This window comes from Ranitomeya variabilis, chromosome 3 (assembly GCF_051348905.1).
Source record: "Ranitomeya variabilis isolate aRanVar5 chromosome 3, aRanVar5.hap1, whole genome shotgun sequence".
Lineage (NCBI taxonomy): Eukaryota > Metazoa > Chordata > Amphibia > Anura > Dendrobatidae > Ranitomeya > Ranitomeya variabilis.
In genome coordinates, this window is record NC_135234.1 from 759,476,920 (window position 1) to 759,504,439 (window position 27,520).

The following is a 27,520-nucleotide window of genomic DNA, read 5'->3' on the forward strand; positions in this document are numbered from 1 at the left end:
TGTAAGCTACACACAATATTGAATCTCAGTAGGAAGGAAAAGACCAGAAGGTGAATCTCTGAGACAGGAACGAGCAATACTTCTTTCTCCGATTCTAGTCAAACTGGTCATTGATTAAAATCTTTGGGTTTTTCAGACGGTCAGCGATTCTATCAAGATTCTAAGACCTTATTTTCAGTAATCTGTTTCCCAGACATCGACCTAATATAAGAAATAGGAAGGACTGGTGGCGCTGATGTGGCTAATAAGCCCAATGTTTAAGCACATAATTATTTTTGGATCTTTTATTGATAACAATTCTATAATATAATTCAGCTCCTAATATAATTCACCCCCATAGGCAGCCTCTATAGTATAATGCAGCCCCTAATATAATGCAACCTCATAGGCAGCCTCTATAGCATAATGCACCCGCCATAGGCAGACTCTAAAGTGTAATGCACCCCCTGTAGTCAGACTCCATAGTATAATGCACCCCCCGTAGGCAGACTCTATAGTATAATGTACCTCCCATAAGGAGACTATAGTATAATGCAGCCCCTAATGTAATGCACCCCTATAGGCAGCCTCTATAGCATAGTGCACCCGCCATAGGCAGACTCTATAGTATAATGCACCCCCATAGGCAGACTCTATAGCATAATGCAGCCCCTAATATAATGTACCACCATAGGCAGCCTATATAGTATAATGCATCCCCCATAGGCCGACTCTGTAGTATAATGCATCCCCCATAGGCAGACTCTATAGTATAATGCAGACTCTATAGTGTAAGGCAGCCTCTAATATAATGCCCCCCCCCATAGGCAGCCTCTATAGTATAATATAGGCCCATAGGCAGCCTCTATAGTATAATGCACCCCCACAGGCAGCCTTTATAGTATAATGCAGCCCCCAAACGCAGCCTTTATAGTATAATGCATCCCATAGACAGCCTCTATAATATAATGCACCGCCACAGGCAGCCTCTATAGTATAATTCAGCCCCTAATATAATGCACCTCCAAAGGCAGCTTCTATAATATAATGCACCCCCTAGTATAATGTAATATAATGCTCCCCCATAGGCAGCCTCTATAGTATAACGCAGCCCCATAGGCAGCCTCTATAGTATAATGCAGCCCCTAATATAATGCACCCCCATAGGCAGCCTCTATAGTGTAATGCAGCCCCTAATATAATGCACCCCCATAGGCAGCCTCTATAGTATAATGCAGCCCCTAATATAATGCACCCCTATAGGCAGCCTCTATAGTGTAATGCAGCCCCTAATATAATGCACCCCTATAGGCAGCCTCTATAGTATAACGCAGCCCCATAGGCAGCCTCTATAGTATAATGCAGCCCCTAATATAATGCACCCCCATAGGCAGCCTCTATAGTATAACGCAGCCCCATAGGCAGCCTCTATAGTATAATGCAGCCCCTAATATAATGCACCCCCATAGGCAGCCTCTATAGTGTAGTGCACCCCCATATATATGGACACTCACGTGCAGCGTAGTAAATCAGATTAGAAGTAGTACAATAGATTTAGTGCTTGTTTTGTAATTGGAGCAAACTGTCCACAGATTTAATAGAGGTGTTGCCTCAGAAATTGCAGAACGGATTATGGCAAGTATGGGGACCACTAGAGCTAAATGGATTCTGTAATGCAGTGACGGACATATCATCGATGTAGTTTAGAAAATTCCGGAAATGATGCATAAATAGGTAAAAAGTAGTTGCATCGTGTGACTGTTCCTCTCTAAATGTATCAATAGGGCAGTACACGAAGAAACTCCTGGTAACATAGAAAACTGAAAAAATGGAGTGCTGACTTCATAAGTATAAAAAACATACATTTTATTTAGTAAAAATCATTAATAAAGGAAATAAATATATATTGGGGATGGGTACACGAGCACATGTTGGGATTTATGCTCTTCTCTGTCTGTTCTGTTGGAAACAGTTTTGGCGGCAGTAAGGACAGTAGCGGTTTTGGCGGAGCCATGGTGTAATGCAGCTCTGATGAAAAAGATGTCGGCAGGGCAGCACAATAAGCTGCTCACCTACTTCATAATCACCTAGACATATGGCACAAGAAGGAATCTCCTCCTGGCCTGTGGCGCTCCTGGTAGGAAGGCGTTCGATTTGCCGTATCCTTGTCATTCCTCTCCGCCGTCCTCTCCTCCGCAGGGGTGCAGCCTGCGGTGGTGTTGTATCCTCATCTAAATCTAATCCGGCCTGATTCTCAGCATCTGTGCCCACGGATGGTGGAATAAAACTTGGCTGAGGATCGGCTCCGGAGGTGGTTGCCGCTTCATTTCCACCACTCCTGTTATTGCTGCTGCTCGGTAGTGACGCATCAGCAGAACTGTGACGGTCAGGGAGCGTGGTCGGTGGTAAAGCTTCCGCAGGCCTGAGATTGTCAGGGAGCGTGGTCGGTGGTAAAGCTTCCGCAGGCCTGAGATTGTCAGGGAGCGTGGTCGGTGGTAAAACTTCCGCAGGCCTGAGATTGTCAGGGCGCGTGGTCGGTGGTAAAGGCTCAGGAGAGATGGGACGGTCAGGTAGCGGCCTATGTGGCGAACGGCTCCTGTGTCTGGTCTCCTCTGGTACTGAGCGCCTGGATGGGTCTCTAACTCTTCTTCTTCTCTCTGGAGAAGGTAAATAATCTCTGTCATCTTCAATCCTTCCTCCTCTTGTCTGAGACGACCTGAGTCTTCCGATCACAGGGCTCTGATCTGAAGAGAAAAACCATGTATTATAATTACAGAAAATGTCATAAATGACAGGTACAAATGTATCTATCATCTATTATCTATCTATTATTTCTCTATAACTTTTTACTGGGCCGGGACACCGCTCTGCACAGACCCAAGAATTATCTAAGCACGTTGACCCCTGTTGTGAGCGATGTGTGCTGGTCTGAGGGTCCGGACCCCACCGATCGTCACTACTACAATACCCAGAGTTATTAGTTTAGTTCCCCGTCTAACATTGTCCCCAGTATACAGGCAGAAATATTTCTAACTCCTCTTATGGAAAGAACTAGAGAGTGGAACCTGTTGTTACTGGGGTGACGATAAAAAGACCCCGGTATAATCCCCCCACACACACCCCTTACATTGTAAAGGTTCACTTACTTCGGTTTTCTGGCCGGTTCATCCATGCAATGTTGTCCATGATCAGCTGCCTCAATTCCCGAGAACTCATGGTTTCTCCTCAAAAGTGTTCAGTAAAGTGCTCTTCCGGCGCACAATAGTCGCAGATCTCACAGCGCAGAGCAACACGCAGAAGTCACTCAGTGCGCGAGAAGTCCTGCAAAATAATCCACAAATGGAAAAAAGTTATAGGACAATAAACAGCAAAAGCCAAAAAGTAGTGACCATAAGTAGTATGGAAGGACGAGAAGATGAAGCCGCAAAACATCGAGAAAGTGTTTACATGGGAACTGCCCGGCAACAAATTGTATAAATCACTAGTATAAGTGATTATAAGAAACTTTGTAACATATGATATCAGAGAAATCGGCTTTAATCTATTCTTATGGGTCAATTCCTTCCCTTCCCCGTCTCCTGAGCTCATTAACTCTGAATAACCTCCTGTAATCCGTCTTGCTCTGCACAGAGATTTCACAAGTTAGGAGGCAGAGGAGGAGCACTGCTAGGAGGAAGCACAGAATCATTGTCCTGCAGGATTCTAGCAGGTATATTAGCTTAGACCAGAGCTGGATTCACAGCTGCAATGCTCAGTACTGATATATACTTTCCTCCATGGCTCTGTGCTACCTAAGGAAAGAGGTAAAATACTTTTTGTGCGGGAGACACCGATTCAAAGACAAATGCAAATTAGAGATAGTGACTGTAGGGTGAAAACTGTAGAACAATACAAAATACCATACAAGCCATATAATGGGCGGAAATGGCGCTATTCCTCACATCATGGTCACACATTGCAACTTAGGCTTAAATGTTACAGAAAAGTATCGTTACCGTCTAACTACTTTACTCTTCTTGTAAATCCAAGAAATGTGATGTCACTAGTAGTGCTACAGAATTCAGCTGTGATCTTAGTAATCGACAGGGATCTTCTTGTCAAGATTTCAGCTCTGTAGTCGTTTATCAACCCTAAAAGGAACAATAGATCGGTCAGATTTTATTCTTTTATTTTTAGGCAGGAAATGTTTGTTATGACCTCAGAATACTTACAGTAATATCTGGTGAATTCCCGATGGAAATAAGATTCCTAATCCAGAACAAAGTTTACACTTGGAGTTTTCAACGCTCAACAAGTAAAACTTTGAGAACCTTCCAGCAGTAGAGAATTATTCCACCTGTAGTATAAGGAACAGATGAGTTTTTACCATTTTATTCCTCAGTTCTGTGTGTAGAGCCCGGGTCGGACTGGCCATGGGCGTGGGGAGCAGTGAATATTAATTTCTCTTTAGCAGCGGGCACAGGCTTTAGCCGCAGCAGTCGGCTCCTTCCTCCTGTCGCCTGCTGCTCCACCGCTGCTGCCCCCAGCATGTGCCGCATTCAACTGTATCGGCATCATAGGTGCAATAATAGAGGAGAGGGCATCAGATGATACTCCCTGCTCCATCATTGCCCTCTGCCTCTGACACAGCCGGTGCGCGATGACGTCACCTCATACTGTGTGCCGGGCAGATGGCAGTGCAGCTGCTGAGACTGGAGCAGAGTCTGGAACCGCAGGGGAATGAGGAGGAGAGGTGAGGATTGTGGGATATATATATATCAGTTAGTACTGGTGGCCATAAGACTGTAGTACTGTGGGGCTGTATTATATTCTATGGAGAGGCTACATTATATTCTATGGAGGGGCTGCATTATATTATATGAGGGGGCTGCATTATATTCTATGAGGGGGCTGCATTATATTATATAAGGGGGCTACATTATACTCTATGGGAGGAGATGCATTATACTCTATGAGGGGGCTGCATTATATTTTATGAGGGGGGCTACATTATATTTTATGAGGGGGGGCTACATTATACTCTGACACAAGTTTTATTTCAGATCTAAACCAAATAATTTTCAGCTTTAGGCCACGTTCACATGCTCAGTATTTGGTCAGTATTTTCCAGCAGTAAGAACTGCCTTAATGGCATCAGACACCCGACAAGCAGCCAACAAGTAGCCGAATGATAGTGGTTAAATGCGGGAGGTTGTCAGGTGCAATTCTGGCCTAACTCAGTGGTCGGTGCCGACAGCCGTGGTCCGGCCTCCTCCACTTATCTAATTAGTGTAAGAAGATGGACCCCGGAGGCGGCAGCTCGTCCGCCATTATACTCACTCTACAGATGTCCGGCTCTGCGGGGTCCTGTACACGCTGACGTTCTCTTCTCAGCTTATGTAGGTGGTGACTGATGTCCCCTCTGTGGTCCTGGACCAGACAGAGTCAGGAGGGAGATCTGAAGGGGAGGAGAAAACATTGGAGCCATATTACACGTTATAATCCCTGGTGCAGCCCGCCCTGCCCCATACAGGTAGAGCGCTGGCTGCCATTATTATTACTACTATTTATTAATAAAGGAAATCTCCCCTCGTCCCCCTGTAAATTGCTGGACACTGATATTTGCTCCCTGGTTTTCTCTCGGCCATTCCTACTCTTATATCCGGTCACTGAGGACTGGATTTGTTTCATGAATTGTAAATAAAAATATTCATGAAAACGTTTTTTTCTGTTGTATTGTGCCGTGATTTGTGCCGGACGAGTTACTCATCTCCAGGGGCAATGGCCGCTTCCCATCCACCAGAATACAAGGAAAGGAATCAGGAGAAAAACTTCTAGATTCCTAACAGCCTCAATAGATTTACCTCCAGATGGAGAAGTCCTCAGTCAGTAATCTTCAGGAAAATCCAGAAGTATTCCGCTAATGCAGATTTTAAAAATCCACTAATAGAGAATGTATATGCTATTCCACAAGTAAATCGCTAATCTCACAAGGAGAAAAACTAGGTAAGTGTTGTCAGAAGACACAAATACCAAGTCTGAGCCAGTGAGATGGAACGGAGGGTTTTTAAGGTTCCGCTCTATTGTGACATCATCACTCACCTGTGTGACATCACTGCCCGCTTCCATATAAGGTAAGTGACGATGTCACAATGCAGCGGAATAACCAATACTTTTTCTCTCACTATCTGCCTCTTATAAAGCAGCTGATAATGATGGAGGCACAAATAGGGATGAATGAAATAACATCCTGGCAATTTCCAGGTGTTAGATTACAGCCGGTGGTTACAGAGGTTTGGCTGAGCTTTTCCCATTTCCAATTCTCATCATATGACATTATAACATATTTCATCTTTTTTGACAGTTTCTTTTATCTTCTCATTCTGTCTAGAAAGATACATTGAACTATATAATCTAGTGCTCAGGATAAAGTCTTCAAGCATTTGGTGTCATTATTGGATTTTCTCACATTTCCACTGATAGGGGGCAGTGTTCTGGGAATTGTGTCATCATGTGATTCCAGGCCGACCATCACCAGGACCTCATGTCCTCATACAGTCTATTGGATGGATGATAACGTTAGTCAAAGGGGCATTTCCATGATAGAAGTGATGACAGGACATGAGCGAATATGTTTGTAAAACGATCGACAAACATAAATTGGGCACGAATGTGGCTCATGCGGATTCGTGATCGGGAACACGAGCATTTTACTTTTATATGTAAAATTCAGTAAAAGTGCGGGAAAATAATTGTATTGTCACTAAAGTATTTTAAAGTAGATAATAAATAGATAATAGATAGATAGATAATAGATGATAGATAATAGATAGATGATGATAAATAGATAGATAATAGATAGATAATTGATAGTGAGATAGGTACATAGATAATAGATTGATGATAGATAATTGATAGATTATAGATAGATAGATAAAAAGCCGGTAATTTATGTGCCGCATACAGTAAAATCAGAGTGACAGGTTAGAATAGATAGGATAGATATATACACAGAGTACATAGATATATAGATGTCAGTGACACACACATATATATGTATATATATTATATAGATAGAAGAAAAGCCGGCAATTCAGCAGCCACGTACTCTAAAATGACACCGGGACCCGACAGTCTAGAAGAGATGGATTACACACATAGATACAGATATATGGGTTATACACATAGAATAGATGGATATATAGATGTCAGTGACATATACAATTAGTACAGTGTGTGTGCAGCTTTCTGTACATGTTGTGAGGGGTTGACACACTCCACTGCTTTCCCAGGTAGACAGAGGAAACATTCTGGTAGATGATCACCTGCTGGTTTATTGTGGATAGCATAAACCTTGACGGGTTCAGCAAAATAAACCGAGACTTGCTGGCATAAAGGTAAAACGAAGAAAACACAGCCCATATGAGTCCTTTCCCTGCAGGATTCCCCTGCAGTTGACCCGCACAGTTGGAGTTCCTGCTCTCCTAAGAGACACTGCCTGATTCTCATTACCAGGTATTTAACATCCCATGTGAGTTCATCCACACGGGACATTGGGTACACTGGACACCTCATTGAGCCTGCGGAGGTCATTACAAAATCGCCACTCGCCATTGGGCTTCGATACGAGGACGATGGGACTTGACCAGCCACTTCTTGATTCCTCTATCACCTCGAGGTCCAGCATTCTCTTCACCTCCTTGGAAATTATCTCCTGGTGTGGTTCGGGGATTCTGTAGGGTTTGAGGTTTTCCCTTACATGCGGCTCTGTTAGCACGTCATGTTCAACGCCTCTGTGCGTCTGGCAACTCCGAGAGCAGGTCCCAGTTCTCCTGCAGCAGTTCCCTAAATTGTTGCTTTTGGGCCGGCGTTAGTATGTCAGCAATCTTGACCTCCTCAAGCCCGAGTCACGGTCCCGCTAAGGTTTGAGTGAGTTGACATGGTATACCTGTAAAAGCTAAGTATACAGTTGTGAGCTGATATTAATAGCCTGGGATGCTCCATGGGTATTATCCCCTTCCCAGGCTATAAACATCTGCCCCAGCCGTCGGCTTTCCCTCTGCTGGTTAAGAAAATTACACGGGGTCTCACACCATTTTTTCTTTTAACCCCTTCCCGACCTTTGACGCATACGCTGCGTCATGAAAGTCGGTGCCAATCCGACCTGTGACGCAGCGTATGCGTCATGGAATGATCGCGTCCCTGCAGATCGGGTGAAAGGGTTAACTCCAATTTCACCCGATCTGCAGGGACAGGGGGAGTGGTGCTTCAGCCCAGGGGAGGGTGGCTTCACCCCCCCCGTGGCTACGATCGCTCTGATTGGCTGTTGAAAGTGAAACTGCCAATCAGCGATTTGTAATATTTCACCTAAAAAACTGGTGAAATATTACAATCCAGCCATGGCCGATGCTGCAATATCATCGGCCATGGCTGGATTGTAATATTTCACTGAAGTGACACCCCCCCACCCCACCGATCGCCCCCCCCAAGCCACCAATCTGTCCCGTAGTCCCCTCCGTCCTGTGCTCCGCTCCCCCGTCCTCCTGTCCGCTCCCCCCGTGCTCCTATGTCACCCCCCCGTACTCCGATGCCCCCCCCGTGCCCCGATCTCCCCCCCCTTATACTTACCGAGGCTCCCGGTGTCGGTCCGTCTTCTCCATGGGCGCCGCCATCTTCCAAAATGGCAGTGCTCCCGCCGAATCTGCCAGCCGGCAGATTCGTTACAAGTACATTTTGATCGCTGTGGTAGGTTCTATCACAGCGATCAAAATAAAAAAATAATAAATAACCCCCCCCCTTTATCACCCCCATAGGTAGGGACAATAATAAAATAAAGAAAATATTTTTTTTTCTTTTTCCACTAGGGTTAGGGTTAGAACTAGGGGTAGGGGTAGGGTTACGGGTAGGGTTAGGGGTAGGGTTAGGGTTATGGCATGTGCACACAGTGCGGATTTGGCAGCGGATTGGCCGCGGATCAGCAGCGGATTGGCCGCGGATCCGCAGCGGATTGGCCGCTGCGAATTCGTAGCAGTTTTCCATCAGGTTCACAGTACCATGTACACCTATGGAAAACCAAATCCGCTGTGCCCATGGTGCGGAAAATTCCGTGCAGAAACGCTGCGTTGTATTTTCCGCAGCATGTCAATTCTTTGTGCGGATTCCGCAGCGTTTTACACCTGTTCCTCAATAGGAATCCGCAGGTGAAATCCGCACAAAAAAACACTGGAAATCTGCTGTAAATCCGCAGGTAAAACGCAGTGCCTTTTACCTGCAGATTTTTCAAAAATCGTGCGGAAAAATCTCACACGAATCCGCAACGTGGGCACATAGCCTTAGGGTTAGGGTTGGAATTAGAGTTAGGGTTGGAATTAGGGCTAGGATTGGAAATAGGGTTAAGATTAGGCTTGTGGTTAGGGTTACGGATAGGGTTAGGGGTGTGTTGGGGTTACAGTTGTGGTTAGGGTTGGGATTAGGGTTAGGGTTGGGATTAGGGTTACGGGTGTGTTGCGGTTAGGGTTGTGGTTAGGGGTGTGTTGGGGTTAGGGTTGTGATTAGGGTTATGGCTACAGTTGGGATTAGGATTAGGGGTGTGTTGGGGTTAGTGTTGAAGTTAGAATTGAGGGGTTTCCACTGTTTAGGCACATCAGGGGTCTCCAAACGCAACATGGCTGTTGTGAACTATACTTCTTGGGTCCCTCTTGTGGTCACTAGTGGTTTGGCACTTGGATTGTCTTTTCCCAGGTTGGTACTCACCTGTTCGTTAGGCCTGGGGTGTTGCTATTTAAACTTCCTGGATTCTCAGTCCAGTGCCTGGCATCGTTGTAATCAGTTCATTTCTGTTTGCTCCTGTCTTCAGGTCCTGGTTCTTTGCAAGATAAGCTAAGTCCTGCTTTCTTATTTTTTGTTTATTTGCATTGTTCATATTTTTGTCCAGCTTGTACAAAATGTGATTCCTGATATCGCTGGAAGCTCTAGGGGGCTGATATTCTCCCCCCTCACCGTTAGTCGGTTCGGGGGTTCTTGGATATTCAGCGTGGATATTTTGCAGGGTTTTTTGCTGACCATATAAGTCATCTTACTATCTTCTGCTATTAGTCAGTGGGCCTCTCTGCTAAAATCTAGTTCATTCTTACGTTTGTCTTTTCTTCTTACCTCACCGTTATTATTTGTTGGGGGCTTGTATTATAACTTTGGGGTCTTTTCTCTGGAGGCAAGAGAGGTCTTATTTTCCCTGACAGGGTTAGTTAGTTCTCCGGCTGGCGTGAGACGTCTAGAATCAACGTAGGCACGTTCCCCGGCTACTGTTAGTTGTTTGTGCTAGGATCAGGTATATGGTCAGCCTAGTTACCACTTCCCTATGAGCTGGTATTTATGTTTGCAGACTTTGCTGTAATCTCTGAGATCCTCTGCCATTGGGATCATAACAGTATGCCAGGCCAAGTGAATAGTTAATGCATTGCAGAAGCGGGATTAAAAAGAAAAGAAGTTCTGAGTTTTTTTTGTTTTTTTTCTCTTTCTTCCTTCCCCTTTTTCTCTGAGTGGCTTGAAGCTTTGCTGCAGACATGAATGTTCAGACCTTGATTACTAGTGTGGATCAGCTTGCTGCACGAGTGCAGGGCATTCAGGATTTTGTTGTTAGCAGTCCTATGTCAGAGCCTAAGATACCTATTCCTGAGCTGTTCTCTGGAGATCGATTTAAATTTAGGAATTTTAGGAATAATTGTAAATTGTTTCTATCTTTGAAACCTCGTTCGTCCGGAGATTCAGCTCAGCAAGTTAAAATTGTTATCTCCTTCTTGCGTGGCGACCCTCAGGTTTGGGCTTTCTCGTTGGCGCCAGGAGATCCGGCATTGGCGGATGTTGATGCATTTTTTCTGGCGCTCGGATTGCTTTATGAGGAGCTAATCTTGAAATTCAGGCAGAAAAAGCTCTACTGGCTATCTCTCAGGGCCAGGATGAAGCTGAAGTGTATTGCCAAAAATTTCGGAAATGGTCCGTGCTTACTCAATGGAATGAATGTGCTCTGGCCGCAAATTTCAGAAATGGCCTGTCTGAAGCCATTAAGAATGTGATGGTGGGTTTCACAATTCCTACAAGTCTGAATGATTCTATGGCGCTGGCTATTCAGATTGATCGGCGTTTGCGGGAGCGCAAATCCGCTAATCCTCTGGCGGTGTTGTCTGAACGGACACCTGTCTCAATGCAATGTGATAGAATCCTGACTAGAACCGAACGACAAAATCATAGACGTCAGAATGGGCTGTGTTTTTACTGTGGTGATTCTACACGTTATATCAGCATGCTCTAAACGCCTAACCAAGGTTGTCAGTCCTGTCACCATTGGTAATTTGCAGCCTAAATTTATTTTGTCTGTGACTTTAATTTGCTCATTGTCTTCCTACCCTGTTATGGCGTTTGTGGATTCAGGTGCTGCCCTGAGTCTTATGGACTTGTCCTTTGCCAAGCGCTGCGGTTTTGTCCTGGAGCCTTTAAAAGTTCCGATTCCTCTCAGAGGAATTGATGCTACGCCACTGGCGGAAAATAAACCGCAGTATTGGACACAAGTGACCATGTGCATGACTCCTGAACATCGGGAGGTGATTCGTTTTCTTGTTCTGCATAAAATGAATGATTTGGTCGTTTTCGGTCTGCCATGGTTACAGACCCATAATCCAGTTTTGGATTGGAAGGCTATGTCTGTGTCGAGTTGGGGTTGTCAGGGAATTCATTGCGATTCTCCGCCGGTGTCTATTGCTTCTTCTACTCCTTCAGAAGTTCCTGAGTATTTGTGTGACTATCAGGATGTATTCAGTGAGTCCAGGTCCAGTGCTCTTCCTCCTCATAGGGACTGTGACTGCGCTATAGATTTGATTCCTGGCAGTAAATTTCCTAAGGGACGATTATTTAATTTGTCTGTACCCGAGCATGCCGCGATGCGTTCTTATGTCAAGGAGTCTTTGGAGAAGGGGCATATTCGTCCATCCTCTTCCCCTCTTGGTGCGGGATTCTTTTTTGTGGCCAAGAAAGACGGGTCTTTGAGACCTTGTATAGACTATCGGCTTCTGAATAAAATCACTGTTAAGTTTCAGTATCCTTTGCCACTATTGTCAGACTTGTTTGCTCGGATTAAGGGTGCCAAGTGGTTCACCAAGATAGATCTTCGTGGTGCGTACAACCTTGTGCGCATTAGGCAGGGAGATGAATGGAAAACTGCATTTAATACGCCCGAAGGTCATTTTGAGTACTTGGTGATGCCCTTTGGGCTCTCTAATGCTCCTTCAGTGTTTCAGTCCTTTATGCATGATATCTTCCGGAAGTATCTAGATAGATTTATGATTGTTTATCTGGATGATATTCTGTTTTTTTCTGATGATTGGGATTCTCATGTAAAGCAGGTCAGGATGGTGTTTCAGGTTTTGCGTGATAATGCTTTGTTTGTGAAGGGCTCAAAGTGCCTCTTTGGAGTGCTGAAGGTTTCCTTTTTGGGTTTTATTTTCTCCCCTTCTGCTGTGGAGATGGACCCAGTCAAGGTCCGAGCTATTCATGATTGGACTCAACCCACGTCTGTTAAGAGTCTTCAGAAGTTCTTGGGGTTTGCTAATTTCTACCGTCGTTTTATCGCTAACTTTTCTAGCGTTGTTAAACTTTTGACGGATATGACCAAGAAAGGTTCTGATGTGGCTAATTGGGCACCTGCAGCCGTGGAGGCCTTCCAGGAGCTGAAGCGCCGGTTTACTTCGGCGCCTGTTTTGTGCCAGCCTGATGTCGCACTTTCCTTTCAGGTTGAAGTGGATGCTTCTGAGATCGGTGCTGGGGCTGTTTTGTCGCAGAGAGGCTCTGGTTGCTCTGTGATGAGACCATGTGCTTTTTTCTCTAGGAAGTTTTCGCCTGCTGAGCGGAACTATGATGTTGGTAATCGGGAGTTGTTGGCCATGAAGTGGGCATTTGAGGAGTGGCGTCATTGGCTCGAGGGTGCTAAGCATCGTGTGGTGGTCTTGACTGATCACAAAAATCTGATGTATCTCGAGTCTGCTAAGCGCCTGAATCCTAGACAGGCTCGTTGGTCATTGTTTTTCTCTGGTTTTGACTTTGTGGTCTCGTACCTGCCTGGTTCGAAGAATGTTAAGGCTGATGCTCTTTCTAGGAGCTTTGTGCCTGACTCTCCTGGAGTCTCGGAGCCAGCTGATATTCTTAAAGAGGGAGTAATCGTGTCGGCCATATCTCCTGATTTGCGACGTGTGTTGCAGAGATTTCAGGCTGGTAGACCTGACTCTTGTCCACCCGACAGACTGTTTGTTCCTGATAAATGGACCAGCAGAGTTATTTCCGAGGTTCATTCCTCGGTGTTGGCAGGGCATCCGGGAATTTTTGGTACCCGAGATTTGGTGGCTAGGTCCTTTTGGTGGCCTTCCTTGTCACAGGATGTGCGGTCATTTGTGCAGTCCTGTGGGACTTGTGCTCAGGCTAAGCCTTGTTGTTCTCGTGCTAGCGGGTTGCTTTTGCCCTTGCCCGTCCCGAAGAGGCCTTGGACACACATTTCCATGGATTTCATTTCTGATCTTCCGGTGTCTCAAGGAATGTCTGTCATCTGGGTGGTGTGTGATCGTTTTTCCAAGATGGTCCATTTGGTGCCCTTGCCTAAGTTGCCTTCCTCTTCCGATCTAGTTCCTTTGTTTTTTCAGAATGTGGTTCGTTTGCACGGCATTCCTGAGAATATCGTGTCCGACAGAGGATCCCAGTTTGTGTCCAGATTCTGGCGATCTTTTTGTGCTAAAATGGGCATTGATTTGTCGTTTTCATCTGCCTTTCATCCTCAGACCAATGGCCAAACGGAGCGAACTAATCAGACACTGGAGGCTTATTTGAGATGTTTTGTTTCTGCGGACCAGGATGATTGGGTGACCTTCTTGCCATTGGCTGAGTTTGCCCTTAATAATCGGGCTAGTTCCGCTACATTGGTTTCGCCATTCTTCTGCAACTCTGGTTTTCATCCTCGTTTCTCCTCGGGTCATGTTGAGTCTTCTGACTGTCCTGGGGTGGATTCCGTGGTGGATAGGTTGCAGCGGATTTGGAATCATGTGGTGGACAACTTGAAGTTGTCACAGGAGAAGGCTCAGCGTTTTGCCAACCGCCGCCGCGGTGTGGGTCCCCGACTTCGTGTTGGGGAATTGGTTTGGTTGTCTTCTCGGTATGTCCCTCTGAAGGTTTCCTCTCCTAAGTTTAAGCCTCGCTTTATTGGTCCTTATAAAATTTTGGAAGTTCTTAACCCGGTTTCTTTTCGTTTGGATCTTCCGGTGTCGTTTGCCATTCACAACGTGTTCCATAGGTCTTTGTTGTGGCGGTACGTTGTGCCTGTGGTTCCTGCTGTTGAGCCTCCTGCTCCGGTGTTGGTTGAGGGCGAGTTGGAGTACGTGGTGGAGAAGATCTTGGATTCTCGTCTCTCTAGACGGAGGCTTCAGTATTTGGTCAAATGGAAGGGCTATGGTCAGGAGGATAATTCCTGGGTGGTCGCCTCTGATGTTCATGCGGCCGATTTGGTTCGTGCCTTCCACGCTGCTCATCCTGATCGCCCTGGTGGTCTTGGTGAGGGTTCGGTGACCCCTCCTTAAAGGGGGGGTACTGTTGTGAACTATACTTCTTGGCTCCCTCTTGTGGTCACTAGTGGTTTGGCACTTGGATTGTCTTTTCCCAGGTTGGTACTCACCTGTTCGTTAGGCCTGGGGTGTTGCTATTTAAACTTCCTGGATTCTCAGTCCAGTGCCTGGCATCGTTGTAATCAGTTCATTTCTGTTTGCTCCTGTCTTCAGGTCCTGGTTCTTTGCAAGATAAGCTACGTCCTGCTTTCTTATTTTTTGTTTATTTGCATTGTTCATATTTTTGTCCAGCTTGTACAAAATGTGATTCCTGATATCGCTGGAAGCTCTAGGGGGCTGATATTCTCCCCCCTCACCGTTAGTCGGTTCGGGGGTTCTTGGATATTCAGCGTGGATATTTTGCAGGGTTTTTTGCTGACCATATAAGTCATCTTACTATCTTCTGCTATTAGTCAGTGGGCCTCTCTTTGCTAAAATCTAGTTCATTCTTACGTTTGTCTTTTCTTCTTACCTCACCGTTATTATTTGTTGGGGGCTTGTATTATAACTTTGGGGTCTTTTCTCTGGAGGCAAGAGAGGTCTTATTTTCCCTGACAGGGTTAGTTAGTTCTCCGGCTGGCGCGAGACGTCTAGAATCAACGTAGGCACGTTCCCCGGCTACTGTTAGTTGTTTGTGCTAGGATCAGGTATATGGTCAGCCTAGTTACCACTTCCCTATGAGCTGGTATTTATGTTTGCAGACTTTGCTGTAATCTCTGAGATCCTCTGCCATTGAGATCATAACAGTATGCCAGGCCAAGTGAATAGTTAATGCATTGCAGAAGCGGGATTAAAAAGAAAAGAAGTTCTGAGTTTTTTTTTGTTTTTTTTTCTCTTTCTTCCTTCCCCTTTTTCTCTGAGTGGCTTGAAGCTTTGCTGCAGACATGAATGTTCAGACCTTGATTACTAGTGTGGATCAGCTTGCTGCACGAGTGCAGGGCATTCAGGATTTTGTTGTTAGCAGTCCTATGTCAGAGCCTAAGATACCTATTCCTGAGCTGTTCTCTGGAGATCGATTTAAATTTAGGAATTTTAGGAATAATTGTAAATTGTTTCTATCTTTGAAACCTCGTTCGTCTGGAGATTCAGCTCAGCAAGTTAAAATTGTTATCTCCTTCTTGCGTGGCGACCCTCAGGATTGGGCTTTCTCGTTGGCGCCAGGAGATCCGGCATTGGCGGATGTTGATGCGTTTTTTCTGGCGCTCGGATTGCTTTATGAGGAGCTAATCTTGAAATTCAGGCAGAAAAAGCTCTACTGGCTATCTCTCAGGGCCAGGATGAAGCTGAAGTGTATTGCCAAAAATTTCGGAAATGGTCCGTGCTTACTCAATGGAATGAATGTGCTCTGGCCGCAAATTTCAGAAATGGCCTGTCTGAAGCCATTAAGAATGTGATGGTGGGTTTCACAATTCCTACAAGTCTGAATGATTCTATGGCGCTGGCTATTCAGATTGATCGGCGTTTGCGGGAGCGCAAATCCGCTAATCCTCTGGCGGTGTTGTCTGAACGGACACCTGTCTCAATGCAATGTGATAGAATCCTGACTAGAACCGAACGACAAAATCATAGACGTCAGAATGGGCTGTGTTTTTACTGTGGTGATTCTACACGTTATATCAGCATGCTCTAAACGCCTAACCAAGGTTGTCAGTCCTGTCACCATTGGTAATTTGCAGCCTAAATTTATTTTGTCTGTGACTTTAATTTGCTCATTGTCTTCCTACCCTGTTATGGCGTTTGTGGATTCAGGTGCTGCCCTGAGTCTTATGGACTTGTCCTTTGCCAAGCGCGGCGGTTTTGTCCTGGAGCCTTTAAAAGTTCCGATTCCTCTCAGAGGAATTGATGCTACGCCACTGGCGGAAAATAAACCGCAGTATTGGACACAAGTGACCATGTGCATGACTCCTGAACATCGGGAGGTGATTCGTTTTCTTGTTCTGCATAAAATGAATGATTTGGTCGTTTTAGGTCTGCCATGGTTACAGACCCATAATCCAGTTTTGCATTGGAAGGCTATGTCTGTGTCGAGTTGGGGTTGTCAGGGAATTCATTGCGATTCTCCGCCGGTGTCTATTGCTTCTTCTACTCCTTCAGAAGTTCCTGAGTATTTGTGTGACTATCAGGATGTATTCAGTGAGTCCAGGTCCAGTGCTCTTCCTCCTCATAGGGACTGTGACTGCGCTATAGATTTGATTCCTGGCAGTAAATTTCCTAAGGGACGATTATTTAATTTGTCTGTACCCGAGCATGCCGCGATGCGTTCTTATGTCAAGGAGTCTTTGGAGAAGGGGCATATTCGTCCATCCTCTTCCCCTCTTGGTGCGGGATTCTTTTTTGTGGCCAAGAAAGACGGGTCTTTGAGACCTTGTATAGACTATCGGCTTCTGAATAAAATCACTGTTAAGTTTCAGTATCCTTTGCCACTATTGTCAGACTTGTTTGCTCGGATTAAGGGTGCCAAGTGGTTCACCAAGATAGATCTTCGTGGTGCGTACAACCTTGTGCGCATTAGGCAGGGAGATGAATGGAAAACTGCATTTAATACGCCCGAAGGTCATTTTGAGTACTTGGTGATGCCCTTTGGGCTCTCTAATGCTCCTTCAGTGTTTCAGTCCTTTATGCATGATATCTTCCGGAAGTATCTAGATAGATTTATGATTGTTTATCTGGATGATATTCTGGTTTTTTCTGATGATTGGGATTCTCATGTAAAGCAGGTCAGGATGGTGTTTCAGGTTTTGCGTGATAATGCTTTGTTTGTGAAGGGCTCAAAGTGCCTCTTTGGAGTGCTGAAGGTTTCCTTTTTGGGTTTTATTTTCTCCCCTTCTGCTGTGGAGATGGACCCAGTCAAGGTCCGAGCTATTCATGATTGGACTCAACCCACGTCTGTTAAGAGTCTTCAGAAGTTCTTGGGGTTTGCTAATTTCTACTGTCGTTTTATTGCTAACTTTTCTAGCGTTGTTAAACTTTTGACGGATATGACCAAGAAAGGTTCTGATGTGGCTAATTGGGCTCCTGCAGCCGTGGAGGCCTTCCAGGAGCTGAAGCGCCGGTTTACTTCGGCGCCTGTTTTGTGCCAGCCTGATGTCGCACTTTCCTTTCAGGTTGAAGTGGATGCTTCTGAGATCGGTGCTGGGGCTGTTTTGTCGCAGAGAGGCTCTGGTTGCTCTGTGATGAGACCATGTGCTTTTTTCTCTAGGAAGTTTTCGCCTGCTGAGCGGAACTATGATGTTGGTAATCGGGAGTTGTTGGCCATGAAGTGGGCATTTGAGGAGTGGCGTCATTGGCTCGAGGGTGCTAAGCATCGTGTGGTGGTCTTGACTGATCACAAAAATCTGATGTATCTCGAGTCTGCTAAGCGCCTGAATCCTAGACAGGCTCGTTGGTCATTGTTTTTCTCTGGTTTTGACTTTGTGGTCTCGTACCTGCCTGGTTCGAAGAATGTTAAGGCTGATGCTCTTTCTAGGAGCTTTGTGCCTGACTCTCCTGGAGTCTCGGAGCCAGCTGGTATTCTTAAAGAGGGAGTAATCGTGTCGGCCATATCTCCTGATTTGCGACGTGTGTTGCAGAGATTTCAGGCTGGTAGACCTGACTCTTGTCCACGCGACAGACTGTTTGTTCCTGATAAATGGACCAGCAGAGTTATTTCCGAGGTTCATTCCTCGGTGTTGGCAGGGCATCCGGGAATTTTTGGTACCCGAGATTTGGTGGCTAGGTCCTTTTGGTGGCCTTCCTTGTCACAGGATGTGCGGTCATTTGTGCAGTCCTGTGGGACTTGTGCTCGGGCTAAGCCTTGTTGTTCTCGTGCTAGCGGGTTGCTTTTGCCCTTGCCCGTCCCGAAGAGGCCTTGGACACACATTTCCATGGATTTCATTTCTGATCTTCCGGTGTCTCAAGGAATGTCTGTCATCTGGGTGGTGTGTGATCGTTTTTCCAAGATGGTCCATTTGGTGCCCTTGCCTAAGTTGCCTTCCTCTTCCGATCTAGTTCCTTTGTTTTTTCAGAATGTGGTTCGTTTGCACGGCATTCCTGAGAATATCGTGTCCGACAGAGGATCCCAGTTTGTGTCCAGATTCTGGCGATCTTTTTGTGCTAAAATGGGCATTGATTTGTCGTTTTCATCTGCCTTTCATCCTCAGACCAATGGCCAAACGGAGCGAACTAATCAGACACTGGAGGCTTATTTGAGATGTTTTGTTTCTGCGGACCAGGATGATTGGGTGACTGTCATGATTCTCAATGGCGAGAGAACATAGCCCAGCATATATGAGAACTAGCTCTTGGAAGATGGAAACTATACTGACCATGAACTAAACCTGCCGCACAACTAGAAGTGGCCGGGTAGCATGCCTACGTTTTTTTATCCCTAGATGCCCAGCGCCAGCCGGAGAACTACCTAATCCTAGCAGAGGAAAAGACAGTCCTGGCTCACCTCTAGAGAAATTTTCCCAAAAGGCAGACAGAGGCCCCCACATATATTGGCGGTGATTTTAGATGAAATGACAAACGTAGTATGAAAATAGGTTTAGCAAAATCGAGGTCCGCTTACTAGATAGCAGGAAGACAGAAAGGGCACTTTCATGGTCAGCAGAAAACCCTATCAAAACACCATCCAGAAATTACTTTAAGACTCTGGCATTAACTCATAACACCAGAGTGGCAATTTCCGCTCACAAGAGCTTTCCAGACACAGTAACGAAACAGCAGCTGTGAACAGGAACAAAATGCAAAAACACACAAGGACAAAAGTCCAACTTAGCTGGGAGTTGTCTAGTAGCAGGAACATGCACAGAAAGCTTCTGATTACATTGTTGACCGGCATGAAACTGACAGAGGAGCAAGGTTATATAGCGACTCCCACATCCTGATAGGAGCAGGTGAACAGAGGGGATGATGCACACAAGTGCAATTCCACAAGTGGCCACCGGGGGAGCCCAGAATCCAATTTCACAACAGTACCCCCCCCTCAAGGAGGGGGCACCGAACCCTCACCAGAACCACCAGGGCGATCAGGATGAGCCCTATGAAAGGCACGGACAAGATCGGAGGCATGAACATCAGAGGCAGTGACCCAAGAATTATCCTCCTGACCGTATCCCTTCCATTTGACCAGATACTGGAGTTTCCGTCTGGAAACACGAGAGTCTAAGATCTTTTCCACAACGTACTCCAACTCACCCTCAACCAACACCGGAGCAGGAGGCTCAACGGAAGGCACAGCCGGTACCTCATACCTGCGCAACAATGACCGATGAAAAACATTATGAATCGAAAAGGATGCAGGGAGGTCCAAACGGAAGGACACAGGGTTAAGAATCTCCAATATCTTGTACGGGCCGATGAACCGAGGCTTAAACTTAGGAGAAGAAACCCTCATAGGGACAAAACGAGAAGACAACCACACCAAGTCCCCAACACAAAGCCGAGGACCAACACGACGACGGCGGTTGGCAAAAAGCTGAGTCTTCTCCTGGGACAACTTCAAATTGTCCACCACCTGCCCCCAAATCTGATGCAACCTCTCCACCACAGCATCCACTCCAGGACAATCCGAAGATTCCACTTGACCGGAGGAAAATCGAGGATGAAACCCCGAATTACAGAAAAACGGGGACACCAAGGTGGCAGAGCTGGCCCGATTATTGAGGGCGAACTCCGCCAAAGGCAAAAAAGCAACCCAATCATCCTGATCCGCAGACACAAAACACCTCAAATATGTCTCCAAGGTCTGATTAGTCCGCTCGGTCTGGCCATTAGTCTGAGGATGGAAAGCAGACGAAAAAGACAAATCTATGCCCATCCTAGCACAGAATGCCCGCCAAAATCTAGACACGAATTGGGTCCCTCTGTCAGAAACGATATTCTCCGGAATACCATGCAAACGAACAACATTTTGAAAAAACAGAGGAACCAACTCGGAAGAAGAAGGCAACTTAGGCAAGGGAACCAGATGGACCATCTTAGAGAAACGGTCACACACCACCCAGATGACAGACATCTTCTGAGAAACAGGCAGATCCAAAATAAAATCCATCGAGATGTGCGTCCAAGGCCTCTTCGGGATAGGCAAGGGTAACAACAATCCACTAGCCCGAGAACAACAAGGCTTGGCCCGAGCACAAACGTCACAAGACTGCACAAAGCCTCGCACATCTCGTGACAGGGAAGGCCACCAGAAGGACCTTGCCACCAAATCCCTGGTACCAAAGATTCCAGGATGACCTGCCAACGCAGAAGAATGAACCTCAGAGATGACTCTACTGGTCCAATCATCAGGAACAAACAGTCTACCAGGTGGGCAACGATCAGGTCTATCCGCCTGAAACTCCTGCAAGGCCCGCCGCAGGTCTGGAGAAACAGCAGACAATATCACTCCATGTTTAAGGATACCTGTGGGCTCAGAATTACCAGGGGAGTCAGGCTCAAAACTCCTAGAAAGGGCATCCGCCTTAACATTCTTAGAACCCGGTAGGTAAGACACCACAAAATTAAACCGAGAGAAAAACAACGACCAGCGCGCCTGTCTAGGATTCAGGCGCCTGGCAGACTCAAGGTAAATTAAATTTTTGTGGTCAGTCAATACCACCACCTGATGTCTGGCCCCCTCAAGCCAGTGACGCCACTCCTCAAAAGCCCACTTCATGGCCAAAAGCTCCCGATTCCCAATATCATAATTCCGCTCGGCGGGCGAAAATTTACGGGAAAAAAAAGCACAAGGTCTCATCACGGAGCAGTCGGAACTTCTCTGCGACAACACCGCCCCAGCTCCGATTTCAGAAGCGTCGACCTCAACCTGAAAAGGAAGAGCAACATCAGGCTGACGCAACACTGGGGCGGAAGAAAAGCGGCGCTTGAGCTCCCGAAAGGCCTCCACAGCATCAGGGGACCAATCAGCAACATCAGCACCCTTCTTAGTCAAATCAGTCAATGGTTTTACAACATCAGAAAAACCAGCAATAAATCGACGATAAAAGTTAGCAAAGCCCAAAAATTTCTGAAGACTCTTAAGAGAAGAGGGTTGCGTCCAATCACCAATAGCCTGAACCTTGACAGGATCCATCTCGATGGAAGAGGGGGAAAAAATGTATCCCAAGAAGGAAATCTTTTGAACCCCAAAAACACACTTAGAACCCTTCACACACAAGGAATTAGACCGCAAAACCTGAAAAACCCTCCTGACCTGCTGGACATGAGAGTCCCAGTCATCCGAAAAAATCAGAATATCATCCAGATACACAATCATAAATTTATCCAAATAATCGCGGAAAATGTCATGCATAAAGGACTGGAAGACTGAAGGGGCATTTGAAAGACCAAAAGGCATCACCAAATACTCAAAATGGCCCTCGGGCGTATTAAATGCGGTTTTCCACTCATCCCCCTGCTTGATTCGCACCAAATTATACGCCCCACGGAGATCAATCTTAGAGAACCACTTGGCCCCCTTTATACGAGCAAACAAATCAGTAAGCAGTGGTAACGGATATTGATATTTAACCGTGATTTTATTCAAAAGTCGATAATCAATACACGGCCTCAAAGAGCCGTCTTTCTTAGACACAAAGAAAAAACCGGCTCCTAAGGGAGATGACGAAGGACGAATATGTCCCTTTTCCAAGGACTCCTTTATATATTCTCGCATAGCCGCGTGTTCAGGCACAGACAGATTAAATAAACGACCCTTAGGGTATTTACTACCCGGGATCAAGTCTATGGCACAATCGCACTCCCGGTGCGGAGGCAGTGAACCAACCTTGGGTTCTTCAAAAACGTCACGAAAGTCAGACAAGAATTCAGGAATCTCAGAGGGAATAGATGATGAAATGGAAACCAAAGGTACGTCCCCATGAGTTCCTTTACATCCCCAGCTTAACACAGACATAGCTCTCCAGTCGAGGACTGGGTTATGAGATTGCAACCATGGCAATCCCAGCACCAAAACATCATGTAGATTATACAGCACCAGAAAGCGAATAACCTCCTGGTGATCCGGATTAACACGCATAGTCACTTGTGTCCAGTATTGTGGTTTATTACTAGCCAATGGGGTGGAGTCAATCCCTTTCAGAGGTATCGGAGCCTCCAATGGCTCCAAATCATACCCACAGCGTTTGGCAAAGGACCAATCCATAAGACTCAAAGCAGCGCCAGAGTCGACATAGGCGTCCGCGGTAATAGATGACAAAGAACAAATCAGGGTCACAGATAGAATAAACTTAGACTGTAAAGTGCTAATTGAAACAGACTTGTCAGGCTTCTTAGTACGCTTAAAGCATGCTGATATAACATGAGTTGAATCACCACAATAGAAGCACAACCCATTTTTTTGTCTAAAATTCTGCCGCTCGCTTCTGGACAGAATTCTATCACATTGCATATTTTCTGGCGTTTTCTCAGTAGACACCGCCAAATGGTGCACAGGTTTGCGCTCCCGCAGATGCCTATCGATCTGAATAGCCATCGTCATGGACTCATTCAGACTCGCAGGCACAGGGAACCCCACCATAACATCCTTAATGGCATCAGAGAGACCTTCTCTGAAAATCGCCGCCAGGGCGCACTCATTCCACTGAGTAAGCACAGACCATTTGCGGAATTTTTGGCAGTATATTTCAGCTTCATCTTGCCCCTGAGACAAGGACATCAAGGCCTTTTCCGCCTGAAGCTCTAAATGAGGTTCCTCATAAAGCAACCCCAAGGCCAGAAAAAACGCATCCACATTGAGCAACGCAGGATCCCCTGGTGCCAATGCAAAAGCCCAGTCTTGAGGGTCGCCCCGGAGCAAGGAAATTACAATCCTGACCTGCTGTGCAGGGTCTCCGGCAGAGCGAGACTTCAGGGACAAAAACAATTTGCAATTATTTTTAAAATTTTGAAAGTGAGATCTATTCCCCGAGAAGAATTCAGGCAAAGGAATTCTAGGCTCAGACATAGGTGCATGAACAACAAAATCTTGCAAATTTTGTACCTTTGTGGCGAGATTATTCAAACCTGTAGCTACACTCTGAAGATCCATTTGAAACAGGTGAACACAGAGCCATTCAAGGATTAGAAGGAGAGAAAGAGAGGAAGGCTGCAGTATAGGCAGACTAGCAAGTGATTCAATTAAGAGCACACTCAGAACTAGAGGGAAAAAAAAAAAAAAATTGTAGCAGACTTCTTTTTTCCTCTCCTTTCTCAGCCAGTAATTTAACCCTTTTTTGGGCCGGTCAAACTGTCATGATTCTCAATGGCGAGAGAACATAGCCCAGCATATATGAGAACTAGCTCTTGGAAGATGGAAACTATACTGACCATGAACTAAACCTGCCGCACAACTAGAAGTGGCCGGGTAGCATGCCTACGTTTTTTTATCCCTAGATGCCCAGCGCCAGCCGGAGAACTACCTAATCCTAGCAGAGGAAAAGACAGTCCTGGCTCACCTCTAGAGAAATTTTCCCAAAAGGCAGACAGAGGCCCCCACATATATTGGCGGTGATTTTAGATGAAATGACAAACGTAGTATGAAAATAGGTTTAGCAAAATCGAGGTCCGCTTACTAGATAGCAGGAAGACAGAAAGGGCACTTTCATGGTCAGCAGAAAACCCTATCAAAACACCATCCAGAAATTACTTTAAGACTCTGGCATTAACTCATAACACCAGAGTGGCAATTTCCGCTCACAAGAGCTTTCCAGACACAGTAACGAAACAGCAGGTGTGAACAGGAACAAAATGCAAAAACACACAAGGACAAAAGTCCAACTTAGCTGGGAGTTGTCTAGTAGCAGGAACATGCACAGAAAGCTTCTGATTACATTGTTGACCGGCATGAAACTGACAGAGGAGCAAGGTTATATAGCGACTCCCACATCCTGATAGGAGCAGGTGAACAGAGGGGATGATGCACACAAGTGCAATTCCACAAGTGGCCACCGGGGGAGCCCAGAATCCAATTTCACAACAGGTGACCTTCTTGCCATTGGCTGAGTTTGCCCTTAATAATCGGGCTAGTTCCGCTACATTGGTTTCGCCATTCTTCTGCAACTCTGGTTTTCATCCTCGTTTCTCCTCGGGTCATGTTGAGTCTTCTGATTGTCCTGGGGTGGATTCCGTGGTGGATAGGTTGCAGCGGATTTGGAATCATGTGGTGGACAACTTGAAGTTGTCACAGGAGAAGGCTCAGCGTTTTGCCAACCGCCGCCGCGGTGTGGGTCCCCGACTTCGTGTTGGGGAATTGGTTTGGTTGTCTTCTCGGTATGTCCCTCTGAAGGTTTCCTCTCCTAAGTTTAAGCCTCGCTTTATTGGTCCTTATAAAATTTTGGAAGTTCTTAACCCGGTTTCTTTTTGTTTGGATCTTCCGGTGTCGTTTGCCATTCACAACGTGTTCCATAGGTCTTTATTGCGGCGGTACGTTGTGCCTGTGGTTCCTGCTGTTGAGCCTCCTGCTCCGGTGTTGGTTGAGGGCGAGTTGGAGTACGTGGTGGAGAAGATCTTGGATTCTCGTCTCTCTAGACGGAGGCTTCAGTATTTGGTCAAATGGAAGGGCTATGGTCAGGAGGATAATTCCTGGGTGGTCGCCTCTGATGTTCATGCGGCCGATTTGGTTCGTGCCTTCCACGCTGCTCATCCTGATCGCCCTGGTGGTCTTGGTGAGGGTTCGGTGACCCCTCCTTAAAGGGGGGGTACTGTTGTGAATTATACTTCTTGGCTCCCTCTTGTGGTCACTAGTGGTTTGGCACTTGGATTGTCTTTTCCCAGGTTGGTACTCACCTGTTCGTTAGGCCTGGGGTGTTGCTATTTAAACTTCCTGGATTCTCAGTCCAGTGCCTGGCATCGTTGTAATCAGTTCATTTCTGTTTGCTCCTGTCTTCAGGTCCTGGTTCTTTGCAAGATAAGCTAAGTCCTGCTTTCTTATTTTTTGTTTATTTGCATTGTTCATATTTTTGTCCAGCTTGTACAAAATGTGATTCCTGATATCGCTGGAAGCTCTAGGGGGCTGATATTCTCCCCCCTCACCGTTAGTCGGTTCGGGGGTTCTTGGATACTCAGCGTGGATATTTTGCAGGGTTTTTTGCTGACCATATAAGTCATCTTACTATCTTCTGCTATTAGTCAGTGGGCCTCTCTTTGCTAAAATCTAGTTAATTCTTACGTTTGTCTTTTCTTCTTACCTCACCGTTATTATTTGTTGGGGGCTTGTATTATAACTTTGGGGTCTTTTCTCTGGAGGCAAGAGAGGTCTTATTTTCCCTGACAGGGTTAGTTAGTTCTCCGGCTGGCGCGAGACGTCTAGAATCAACGTAGGCACGTTCCCCGGCTACTGTTAGTTGTTTGTGCTAGGATCAGGTATATGGTCAGCCTAGTTACCACTTCCCTATGAGCTGGTATTTATGTTTGCAGACTTTGCTGTAATCTCTGAGATCCTCTGCCATTGGGATCATAACACATGGCGCCACCATTGATTCCAGACAATCTTGCGTTCAAAAAGTCAAATGGTGCTCCCTCCCTTCCAAGCCCCGACGTGTGCCCAAACAGTGGTTTACCCCCACATTTGGGGTACCAGCGTACTCAGGACAAACTGGGCAACAACTGTTGGGGTCCAATTTCTCCTGTTACCCTTGCAAAAATAAAAAAATTACTTGCTAAAACATAATTTTTGAGGAAGGAACAATTATTTTTTATTTTCACGGCTCTGCGTTATAAACTTCTGTGAAGCACTTGGGGGTTGAAAGTGCTCACCACACATCTAGATAAGTTCCTTCGGGGGTCTAGTTTCCAAAATGGGGTCACTTGTGGGGGGTTTCTACTGTTTAGGCACATCAGGGGCTCTGCAAATGCAATGTGACGCCCGCAGACCATTCCATCAAAGTCTGCATTTCAAATGTCACTACTTCCCTTCCGAGCCCTGACGTGTGCCCAAACAGTGGTTTACCCCCACATATGGGGTATCAGCGTACTCACAACAAACTGGGCAACAAATATTGGGGTCCAATTTCTCCTGTTACCCTTGTGAAAATAAAAAATTGCTTGCTAAAACATCTTTTTTGAGGAAAGAAAAATGATTTTTTACTTTCACGGCTCTGCGTTGTAAACTTCTGTGAAGCACTTGGGGGTTGAACATGCTCATCACACATCTAGATAAGTTTCTTGGGGGGTCTAGTTTCCAAAATGGGGTCACTTGTGGGGGGTTTCTACTGTTTAGGCACATCAGGGGCTCTGCAAACGCAACCTGACGCCCGCAGAGCATTCCATCAAAGTCTGCATTTCAAAACGTCACTACTTCCCTTCTGAACCCCGACGTGTGCCAAAACAGTGGTTTACCCCCACATATGGGGTATCAGCGTACTCAGGAGAAACTGGACAACAACTTTTGGGGTCCAATTTCTCCTATTACCCTTGGGAAAATAAAAAATTCTGGGCTAAAAATCTTTTTTGAGGAAAGAAAAATTATTTTTTATTTTCACTGCTCTGCGTTATAAACTTCTGTTGAAGCACTTGGGGGTTCAAAGTGCTCACCACACATCTAGATAAGTTCCCTTGGGGGTCTAGTTTCCAAAATGGAGTCACTTGCGGGGAGTTCCTACTGTTTAGGCACATCAGGGGCTCTGCAAACGCAACCTGACGCCCGCAGAGCATTCCATCAAAGTCTGCATTTCAAAACGTCACTACTTCCCTTCTGAACCCCGACGTGTGCCAAAACAGTGGTTTACCCCCACATATGGGGTATCAGCGTACTCAGGAGAAACTGGACAACAACTTTTGGGGTCCAATTTCTCCTATTACCCTTGGGAAAATAAAAAATTCTGGGCTAAAAATCTTTTTTGAGGAAAGAAAAATTATTTTTTATTTTCACTGCTCTGCGTTATAAACTTCTGTGAAGCACCTGGGGGTTATAAGTGCTCACTATGCATCTAGATAAGTTCCTTGGGGGGTCTAGTTTCCAAAAT

General features: G+C 45.9%; 1 protein-coding gene and 1 pseudogene across 2 annotated transcripts in view; one reads left to right on the forward strand and one right to left on the reverse strand.

Moving 5' to 3' along the window:
- Positions 1-27,520, forward strand: part of LOC143817346 (protein XNDC1N-like) — a 313,063-nt pseudogene that overhangs the window by 34,437 nt on the left and 251,106 nt on the right. The window lies entirely within an intron of this gene.
- On the reverse strand, positions 1,829-5,988 carry LOC143818599 (uncharacterized). Its single transcript, XM_077299854.1, has 6 exons — positions 5,823-5,988; positions 5,299-5,416; positions 4,191-4,315; positions 3,975-4,109; positions 3,126-3,300; positions 1,829-2,723 (listed from the first exon to the last, which is right to left on the reverse strand). The coding sequence occupies exons 5-6, from the start codon at positions 3,193-3,195 to the stop codon at positions 1,918-1,920; spliced, it is 876 nt and encodes a 291-aa protein (XP_077155969.1). The 5' UTR covers positions 3,196-3,300; positions 3,975-4,109; positions 4,191-4,315; positions 5,299-5,416; positions 5,823-5,988; the 3' UTR covers positions 1,829-1,917.

Bases quoted from the DNA above. Each gene is read 5' to 3' on its own strand.
- LOC143818599 (XM_077299854.1), bottom strand. From the start codon at position 3,195: ATGAGTTCTCGGGAATTGAGGCAGCTGATCATGGACAACATTGCATGG. The intron at 2,724-3,125 runs GTAAGTGAACCT...TTTTCTCTTCAG, and splicing joins GAACCGGCCAGAAAACCGAA to ATCAGAGCCCTGTGATCGGA.